The sequence below is a fragment of the Phaseolus vulgaris genome, chromosome 8 (genome assembly GCF_000499845.2).
Source record: "Phaseolus vulgaris cultivar G19833 chromosome 8, P. vulgaris v2.0, whole genome shotgun sequence".
Taxonomy (NCBI): domain Eukaryota; kingdom Viridiplantae; phylum Streptophyta; class Magnoliopsida; order Fabales; family Fabaceae; genus Phaseolus; species Phaseolus vulgaris.
Window position 1 is genome coordinate 52,853,392 of NC_023752.2, and position 11,471 is coordinate 52,864,862.

The window sequence follows — 11,471 nt, forward strand, 5'->3', positions numbered from 1 at the left end:
TAAATTAATATCTAATTATAAAAAATATTTCACAGTTTTAAATTTAATTTGGTTTTTCCTTCTAATTTTTTATTAGAATATTTAATTACGTACACTTAATTAAAACACAATAACAAGTCATATATTCAATTCAACAAAATTATTTGAAACCGGATTAAAATACTTTAAATGGTTTAAAGTAATTCACAGATTGTTTTCACAATACTCCTTTAGCTTTTGTATATTACATTTGAAATTATTATGGGCACCTTTAAATTGAGTTTTCTTACCTATGATATTAGTATTGTAACCCCCTATATGTTGTTTTGCATGAAAAATGCTGATCAATGTTTTCAAACTCCAAAAGCATAAGTGTGCTAATATATTGAGTTCTTTGTAAGCATACCTAATATATTTTCTTTGAATGAATTTTTTAATTAAGTAATATCTTTTGTTTGATTTTTAATTTACTTATAAGTTCTTTTTAAACATATTTAATATGTATTTTTTGAATATTTTTTTAATTATGTGTTATTTTTTAAATTTTAGATTAGTTATAAATTATTCAGATTGTTAACTATTAAAATATGTATTGTTCTGATTGAGCCGAAAGGTCCCATAAGCCCAATTGGATGTTAGTGTACTGATTGAGAATAAGCCCAATTGGATGCTAGTGTACTGATTGAGCCGAGAGGTCCCATAAGCCTAATTGGGTCGAAAGGTCCAATTAGGCCGAAAGTGTCCATTGGGCAAAAAATTCAACCGGAAGGTTAAGCTTTGAATCAGAAAAGGTAAATTGAGAGAATTCAAAGAAAAAGATAAAATAAAATGGAATTTGTTATTAAACAAAAGCCCATGAAAAAAGGCCCAAATATGTAGGTGTGTATAGTAAATATTGAGTATAAAGAGAAAAAGCCCAAATAACTTTGGGGCCCAATAAAAGAGTAGTATAAATAAAGGGTCGTCCTGAGAGGTAAGCATAGTGAATTCATTCTAATATCTTGTAAAACTGAATCTAACTTTGGCATCGGAGCACCTTTCAGATACACACACCCATCTGTGAGAGGGAGGCGAGACTAAAAACCGAAAGATCAAATGGAGTAAATTAAGTTTGACTGGAAGGTGTCCATCAAGCAATTCGATGAGACAAGAAAGATTTATGAACCAAGTACAAACCAAGAACAAATAAGCCGAAAGTTTGAGTCGAGAAGGGAGTCTGGAAGTGAAGGCCGAGAAGTAAATGGGTGGAAGGCAAAGAATGAGTTTGTTTCTAGGTCCTTGTAAGAACATTTTGGCGCCCACCGTGGGACCGAGAGACAAAATGAGCGAAAGAGGAGAGCATTCCAGAGAACAAGAAGATTGTCAGAACGCCATGACCATGGCCATGTTAATACAATTGCAAGAGGAATTTGAGACACTGAAGAAGAGTAATGAAGAAGAGTTGAGTATGTTGAGAGCCGAGAATGCTTACATGAGACAAAGATTAAATGAAGAAATCGTGTTGAATGCTTCCCTTGAAACTTTTCAGCTGAGAACACATGTTAATCAAAGAGAGAATAAGGAAGAGAGTTTCGGGGTCACACAAAGGAAGTTACCTGAGATTTCTGGTATTGTTGTGGGAACGCCAGCCAGAAGACACCCGTTTTCTGAGACTGTAATAGATACCCCATTACCTGACAACTGGAAAAGTCTAACAATAGAGAAATATGAGGGGAGTACAAATCCAGATGAACATGTTGCCATATACACAACTCAAATAAGTTTGTACACATGGAACGACGCCATCCTATGCAGAGTGTTTCCAACTACTTTGAAAGGAGCAACTTTAAGTTGGTTTACCCGGTTACCAGCATTATCTATTGACTGTTTTGACACTTTGATAGAAAAGTTTGGAGCTCAATTTGCTACAAGTAGACCACATCAATTAACATCAATAGCTCTTGTAAACATAAGACAAGAAAAAAATGAGTCGTTGCGAGCTTTTATGGAGCGCTTTGGAAGAGTGGCTTTAAGTATTAGAAACCTCAGTCCGGAAGTCTTTATGACTCATATGATAACTGCGTTGAGGCTGGGACCATTTGCCGACAGTTTGTGCAAAAAACCGACAGTAAGCCTTGATGAACTAAGACAGCATGCAGCAAAGTTTATGCAAATGGAGGAGTTAAGGAACTTCAGGAATCAGGCAAGGATGGACGTGAAGAACGAGAAGAAAACAAATGAAAGAGAGGGAGGATATCAAAGCAGACATTTCAGAGAGGATCCTCGTGGCCGAAAGTTTCAACAATACACACCATTGAGTGCAACTCAGGCTCGAATACTTCAAGAGGCGATGGCAACTGAAGTAATACCGCCACTAAGGAAAACACGAACCCCAGATCGAGCTTATCATAGCAAACATTGCCAATACCATAAAAATCATGGTCATCACACTGAAGAATGCATAGCGCTGAAAGACCGAATTGAAGAGTTGATCCAAATAGGGCAATTAAAACGCTTTGTTAGAGGCGGAAGAATGAAGGCCAGTCAAAGTCCAGAACAAGATGTCCGGAGTAGAGGAGAAAAATTTGGAAGAATGACTGATATACAAAATGACCGAAATGAGAGAAGATGAGGAAGAGATGAAAAAAGAGATCTAACAGATGGAGGAGGCCACCTCCATTCTCTATAGAGAAGGAGATGACAACGCAGTTTGGGAAGGCCGATTAGGGGGTTCATTAATACTATCTATGGAGGCTTTGCGGAAAAGGAAACGTATAATACGATGGGAAAAAAATATTTCAGAAGTGCCATAACCGTGAATCATGTTTTCAAAAGAAGAAGTTTGCCACCAATTTTATTTACTGATGAAGATTTCCAAGATATTGATCCTGATCAACGAGACCCAAAGGTGATAACAGTTGAAATTGGCAAGTATGCGGTAATGAAAACTCTAATAGATCAAGGGAGCTCAGTCGATATTCTATTCTGGGAAACTTTCAAAAAGTTACATTTGAAGGAACAGGACATGATCCTTTTGAAGGAACAAATAATTGGGTTTTCAGGTGAAAAGGTTGACACCAAAGGATACATTGATTTGCTGACAACCTTTGGAAGAGGAAATGCAACGAAAACAATTACAATAATATACTTGGTGGTAGATACTCATACTTCTTATAATGCTTTGTTAGGAAGATCTTCATTGAATAAGCTGGGAGCTATAGTGTCAACACCACATTTGGCAATGAAATTTCCAACAGAACGAGGAGACATAGCGACCATATATGTCGATCAAAAAGCAACCAAAGAGTGTTATCCGACCGGATTGAAGATGGTCCAGGAGCCAAAAGTGGCGACCGGAAGTATGGAAGCCAAAAACATGGTAGCAATGGTGGATTTGGATCCTAGAATGAATGATGATGAAAGGATAGAGCCAAGAGAAGAAATTACATCGGTTCGATTAGGCGAAGATGAAACGCAGTGTACATATGTTGGGGGTAGTATGCTTGAGGAAATGATTGATGACTTAATGGCAGTAATAAGAATGAACAAAGATTTGTTCGCTTGGAAGGCATCGGACATAGCGGAAATTGATCCTAACATCATCTCTCACAAATTATTTGTTTGTCGAGAAGCGAAACCGGTAGCTCAAAAACGAAGGAAGTTGGGGGAAGAGAAACGAAAAGCTGCCCTTGAAGAAACAGAAAAATTGTTACAGGCAGGTTTCATCAAAGAAATTCAGTATACGACTTGGTTGGCGAATGTAGTTATAGTCAAGAAGGCAAATGGAAAATGGAGAATGTGCACTGATTATACATATTTGAATAAGGCATGTCCGAAAGATTCATATCCCTTGCCGAGTATTGACAGGTTGGTTGATGGGGCATCTGGTCAAGCCATGATGAGTTTCTTGGATGCTTATTCCGGCTACAATCAAATACAAATGTATAAACCTGACATCCCGAAGACCGCTTTCACTACCGATATGGCAAACTATTGCTATCAGGTCATGCCATTCGGTTTAAAAATTGTCGGAGCTACATATCAAAGATTGATGGATACGGTGTTTAAAAAGTAGATTGGAAGGAATATGGAGGTGTATGTGGATGATATGATTGTCAAGTCACATGCGGTAGGTGACCATGTGAAAGATCTTGAAGAAGTATTTGCACAGATAAGGAAGTATAACTTGCGATTAAATCCAGAAAAATGTGTTTTTGGAGTCAAAGGTGGGAAGTTTCTCGATTTCATGTTGACCAATAGAGGAATTGAGGCAAATCCGAATAAATGTGAAGCAATAATGAATATGAGGAATCCGATAAATTTGAAAGAAGTTCAAAGGTTAATAGAAAGGTTGAATGCTTTGGCAAGGATTTTACCAATACTTGCCGAGAAGTCAAAACCGATAATGAAGTTGTTAAGGAAGACTGAAACGTTCAAGTGGAATGAACAATGTGAACAAGCTTTTACAACAATTAAAAAGACGATAGCTGAACTTCCCACCCTGGTCAAACCCGTGTCAACTCAGCCTATTATTGTCTACCTTGCCACTTCTCATGAAGCCATAAGAGTAGCCTTGATACAAGAAAATCCAAAAAACAAAAGCCTATATACTTCGTGAGCAGGGTCCTCCAAAGTGTCGAAACCAGATACCAACTGGTTGAAAAAAATTGCCTTAACACTTGTTTACACAGCAAGGCGACTCCGACCATACTTTCATAATCATCAGGTAATTGTCAAAATCGATTGCCCGATAGCCAAAATCTTGAGAAAACCTGAACTTGCGGGAAGAATGGTATCATGGTCAATAAAGTTATCAGAATTTGGAATCAAATATGAACCACGAGGATCGATCAAAGCACAAGTATTAGTGGACTTTGTTATCCAAATGCCGACAACAGAAGCTGATAAGGAAGCTTGGATCGTATTTGTTGATGGATCATCCAGCAAGAAAGGGAGTGGAGCGGGAATTGTGCTAGAAGGACCAGAGATTTTTCATTTGGAAATGGCTTTGAAATTTGAATTCAAAACTTCAAATAATCAAGCCGAGTATGAGGCTTTAATTGCAGGATTGATTTTGGCCAAAGACATGGGAGCACAAAATGTTGAATGTCGAAGTGATTCTCAATTAATGGTTGGGCACATGAAAGGTGAATATCAGGTAAAAGATCCCTTATTATTGAGGTATTATCACGAAGTCTTGAACATTATGGAAAATTTTATCACGACCGAGATCATACATATTCCAAGAGAACAAAACACAAAAGCAGATTCTTTATCCAAGTTAGCGAATCAACGAAGACAACAAACCTTGCACAATCCGACAGTTGGAGTGGAAGAATGTTTAATTGCTATCACAAAGAAAGATGATTGGATTCAAACATACAAAGAAAGATGATTGGATTCAAACATACAAAGAAGTGATTAAAAATCAAGAATAAGGAATTGAAACTGATGTTAGAATGGCTAGAAAAGTCGCTAACTTTATCCTCATAGGAGATGAATTGTACAAAAGAGGGTTTTCAACTCCTTTGTTAAAGTGCCTTTCTCATGAGCAATCTGAACATGTAATCCGAGAACTTCATGAAGGACTATGTGGATTGCATTGCGGTGCGCAAACAATGGCAAGAAGAATCTGCTGTGCCGGATATTATTGGCCGACAATACGAGAAGACTGCAATCAATACGTCAAAACCTGTAAGAAGTGTTAGGAATTTGGAAGCCTCAACCATATACCGTCATAAGAATTGCAAGGAATTGCTTCTCCTTGGCCATTTGCTAAATGGGGAATGGATATCCTTGGCCCATTCCCTTTAGGCCGAGGACAAACAAAATTCATGATCGTTGCGGTTGATTATTTCACAAAATGGATAGAAGCTGAAGCGTTGAAAAAAATAACAGCTCAACAAGTTCAAACATTTGTGTGGAAGAACATAATTTTTAGATTCGGTATTCCACATTCTATTATAACTGACAATGGCCGACAATTCACTGATAAAAATCTTTTGGAATTATATGCGGATTTGGGAATCAAATCTACAACCACTTCAGTTGAACATCCGCAAACAAATGGACAAGCAGAGTCAGCTAACAAAGTCATCCTCAGTCAACTAAAGAGGAGATTGGGAAGCGCGAAAGGATTGTGGGCCGAGAAGTTACCTGAAATATTGTGGGCATATAGATGCACACCGCATACATCAACTGGAGAAACACCATTTAACCTAACATATGGAACAGACGCTATGTTGCCAATAGACGTCAGTGAACCAACATTACAGAGACAAATAGAGGATTGGAGTGTTAATAATGAATGCTTAAAGGCAAAACTAGACTTAATTGAAGAACTCTGAGAGAAAGCCAGATTCAGAGAAGAGGCAGTAAAAAGAAGAGCATGTAAGAGGTTCAATGCAAAGGTAAGACCAAGGACTTTTAGTGAAGGAGATTTAGTATGGAGAATGAGGACTGATGCAAGAAAAGACCCTGCACACGGGAAGTTAGCACCAAACTGGGAAGGACCGTTCAGAGTAATAGAAAACTTGAAGAATGGGGCCTATAGGTTGGAAATGTTAGGCGAAAAGTTAATACCCAGAACATGGAATGCGAGTCACTTGAAGTTTTATTTCAGTTAAGGCTTGTATGTAGGAACACCAACTATTGTATATTAAGTCCTTTTGTAGAACAGTGAATGAAGAAAATGTTGAAATTTCTAAGTGTTAAGTCAAAACTCTTGGTTTTGGATGCTTTCACTCTAGGTGAAATCCTTCCCGAGAGAACATTTACTAATAATTCTTTCGATCTTGGATGCTTTCACTCCAGGTGAAATCCTTCCCGAGAGAACATTTATTTACTATTAATTCTTTCGGTCTTGGATGCTTTCACTCCAGGTGAAATCCCTCATGAGAGAACATTTACTTATAATCCTTTCGGTCTTGGATGCTTTCACTCCAGGTGAAATCCCTCCCGAGAGAACATTTACTTATAATCCTTTCGGTCTTGGATACTTTCACTCCAGGTGAAATCCCTCCCGAGAGAACACCTACTTATAATTTTTTCAGACTCAGACGCTTTCAAGATGAGCCTAAAACTTCCCGAAAGAATGATTTCATATGAATCTTTCGGCATAAGCTTCTTTCACTTAAACTTTTTTCCAGAGAATATTATGTATAGTTCTCGTGGTCAAGGATGCCTTCTCGAAAGTACATCGAAAACTAACCGAATACTAATGTCCAAAGACCGAAAGATGAGATTCAACGTGTTTATAATATTAGATGAGTTAAACTAAGATATATCTATCTTTTAAGCATAGCTGGCCGAATACTAAACCGGATACTGAAGCCGAAAAGGTGAGATGCCTTTATCTTAGCTTGGAAAAATTTAAGGTCGAAAGGTTATATGTTTCCATCTTAGTTTGAAAAAATTAGGATTAATACCGAAAGGTATTATGCGTTCATTTTAACTAGGAAAAGTAAATAAAAAAAGGTTAATGATGAAAGGTGAAGCCGAATACATTTGTCATATTAAATTAATTAAGTTGGTAGGTAACTCGTACTGATCAAGTAAAATAGATGCAAAGTAAATAAAATATTATATATATAGTTTGATGTCATACATCCAAAATTACCATCAAATGGCTAAGACAAGACATGCTAAGAACCCGAGAGTTTTTACTGGGGAACTGTTACAAAAGCAAATAACTAAATACTATTCAGTGTCATCATGCCCATTATCATCTTCCCTTTCATTTTCCCTTTCATCTTTTGGAGATCCGTCATAAGGAATTTCACCAACCGGAATTAATTCACCCTTATAAAAGTCTTTGCCGACATCAAAGTTTCCGGCATCTAAAGGGATCTTGTAAAAGTATTCGGCCTGTTGGAGAGCTTTCTCAATACCCAAGCCCAAGGCATAATCTTTGTTCGGCTATTTCTTGTCTTTCCTCGGCTTCAAGATCCACGACATCTTTGCTTGATGAATTCATACACGAGAGTGTTTCAGATGACAAAGCGGATTTGGCATTCTTGTTGGTCTCAATCACTCTCCCAGTAGTTCATTGCTCGTGCTCGAAAATCCCGTAAACTCAGAAGAAACGAAAACAGAGCTCGATGAAGACATTATACCTTCCGTGAATATTTGCGTAACAAGATGAATGGAGTTGAAGATTTATAATGGTGGAAGAGTGATGACATATGAAGAGTCATGGCATTGTAACCATTAGATTTAGTTACATACAGTGGTTGGGAACTTCTAGCTTGTCACGTCAAGCAATACAATCAAGAGGATGCGCGCAAAACGAAAAAATCTTTTCGCAATTAATACACCATTAAAGTCATTTTTTTTTCAAAATCTGTTTTCCCTCTCAAAATACAAAAGGGTGACGTTTCGCTTCTTAATAGGCATTTCGTCTCCTAAGTCTCCTTATGCCCGGGGGCTAGTGTACTGATTGAGCCGAGAGGTCCCATAAGCCCAATTGGACCGAAAGGTCCAATTAGGCCGAAAGGGTCCATTGGGCAAAAAGTTCAATTGGAAGGTTAAGCTATGGATTTAAATAAAAAAAAGGTAAATTGAGAGAATTAAAAGAAAAAGATAAAATAAAATAGAATTTCTTATTAAACAAAAGCCCATGAAAAAGGGCCCAAATATGTAGGTGTGTGTAGTAAATATTAAGTATAAAGAGAAAAAGCCCAAATAACTTCAGGGTCCAATAAAAGAGTAGTATAAATAGAGAGTCTTCCTGAGAGGTAAGCAGAGTGAATTCATTCTAATATCTTGTAAAACTGAATCTAACTTTGACATCGAAGCACCTTTTAGGTACACACACCCATCTGTGAGAGGGAGCCGAGACTAAAAACCGAAAGATCAAATGGAGTAAATTAAGTTTGACTGGAAGGTGTCCATCAAGCAATTCGATGAGACAAGAAAGATTTATGAACCAAGTACAAACCAAGAACAAATAAGCCGAAAGTTTGAGTCGAGAAGGGAGTCCGGAAGTGAAGGCCGAGAAGTAAACGGGTGGAAGGCAAAGAAAGAGTTTGTTTCTAGGTCCTTGTAAGAACATGTATAATTTAGATATACAATAATTTTTCATTTGGATTGTGAACGTGTATTTATTTATTAATTAGGTTATTATGTTAATTTTTGTAGTGTGTGTTTGATATGATTATTCGAATTGTAGTGGAAAATGGATTAGATTATAATGATTCACTTAATACAAATGATTATAAATTATTTGTCACTTTATCTATTTATTTGTCAGTTGATCTATTTTTTTTATCCTTATTGTTAAAAGAAGTAGTGAGTATAAACTCACCTATATTTTAGCTTTTGTGGAGGAACCTTATGGTAATGTATTTATTAGGTAAACTTTGTAACTTAGTGTTTGGATTGAAATTGGATTGTTTTGTGTCTTTAGGTAAATGATGTGGTTTGATTAATTTTTATAAAACTATCGATATTAACATGTTATTTCATTATAAATTTTTGATAAAAGTAGATTAATGATATAATGAAACACAATTTCCATCAATAATAATGTATAACAATGGTGGAATATAGAATAATTTTGTTTGTATTTCACAATATTTAGATGTGTTTTAGACCTTAATCTATTATCCTCTTTTAATATAATCAATTATGTAATTTATTAAATATAAGTATTTATGTAATTTCTTTAACATAATTATGTTTTACTACAAAATCTATTATGGAGACTTTTGGTTTAAAACATTTGATGATGATGTGGGACTAAATTTTACATGATGATGTGACATTTTTTTTTATACCAAGTGGATGTTATCTATGTAGTCACAAAATGTTTCAATTCTTGATGTCAAGTGCCCACTCTTAATTGATTGTATTGGTCATCAAAGAGTAAATTATATAGTCATGGGTTATAATTAATTATGTTAGCAACAAAATTTAAGAGTGATTGTTAATTGACAATGCATAATATAATACCATAATTGAATATGTGTGTGATTATACACTCATCCATACTACTAGCCAACACCAAATTTTGAAAGACAAGGATTTTTAATTTTAAAATTAAAATAATATTATACACTCAAGTATAAATTTAATTTTATAACAATTCACACTTGCTATATTTTCTCTCTTTCTAATGAAACACATAAACATTCAAGAAAAATTACTAATTTTTTCTCACTTTCCACTCTTTTCCACTCTAATTCATTTTATTCAAACAATCCTATTTTTCACTTTAATTCTCTCTTTTTTTTTTCTTTTTTTTTCTTTTTTTTTCATTCCCTCGTTTTTTTACACCATCCACAAAAAAGTAAAATAGATAAACGAAAAGAAAATTAAAAAAAAAAATTTAAGGATCTAATTGAAAAAAAATGTTAACAACCTAATAAAATTTGACAAACTTAACATTTAGAGTAAAAGTAGTAATCAAAGTCTATTTGACACTCTTTTAGGATACAACTCCTCTTACTAGTATTAAATGTACCGAAAAGTTGACTTTACGGTATCAATGCAAACAACATGTTTTAAATTAGAATAGCTAACCACCTGCAAATTTTCAATATGTTTATACATAAGCATGTAATATTTTGTTCCTTAAAGATATCTCATTAACATTTTTTTAGTTTTTCAATGGTTAACACATATATCATTTTGATATCTTCCCGAGATTCCAATAGCTTATGCAATGTCAAGTCTAGTGTAAACCTAAACATACATAAGGCTCCCAACAACTAAAGCATATAGATATTCTTCATGTGTTCATGCTCAAAATTATTTTTAGGGCATTCATTCAAGTTAAGTTTATCACCTTTTACAACAATAACTACATTGGATGAATAATTCTTCATGTTAAACTTTTCAAAACTTTGTTGATTTAAGTCTTTTGAGACATAAATAAAATGTCTCAATACCATTTTTTAAGGATTTTAATGACTATAATATGAGATTATCTCTCTTATCTTTCATGTCAAATTTCTTAGAAATAAATTGTCTCACCTCAAATAACCTTCTAGTATATACATTAATTCATAATCTTCTATTCAAAACCAAATGAAGAGATACCTTAATAATATTTTAAATACCATTTATGTAATGTTTGTTTCAATCCATAGATGGAATTATTAAGGTTGCATACTTAGTCTTTATCATCACTAGAGAAGAACTCTTCATGTTGTTTCTTGGAAATAGAATGTTTTTTAATTACAGGAAAATTTCTCCTTGTACTTGATTTCTTATTTTAATTGAACTCTTATGTAACAATTGTCTACTCTCATGTCTCTTAATGTTTCCATGTGAATCTTTGTTTGTTTTAAATGCTCATTTACATCCAATGACTTTTACACAACCAAGTAAATCACCAAGATTCCAAACTCTCTTAGATGTCATAAAATTCATCTCTTCTTTCATGGTGATGTACCATAAATTTGATTTCTTAAAATTCATGACTAGTGAAAATGTTTCAAAACCGTGACTTTAAAATCTTCTTAGTGTTATTTCATCACCTTCTTGAAGAACTTGTTGTTTAACCGGATATT

At 34.8% G+C, this 11,471-nt stretch overlaps 1 protein-coding gene across 1 annotated transcript; it reads left to right on the forward strand.

Annotated features, from left to right (window-relative positions):
- Nucleotides 1–1,300: 1,300 nt before the first annotated feature.
- Nucleotides 1,301–2,590, forward strand: LOC137825341 (uncharacterized). The gene has a single exon (XM_068631013.1). The coding sequence runs from the start codon at nt 1,301–1,303 to the stop codon at nt 2,588–2,590; it is 1,290 nt and encodes a 429-aa protein (XP_068487114.1).
- The last annotated feature ends 8,881 nt before the right edge of the window (nt 2,591–11,471 follow it).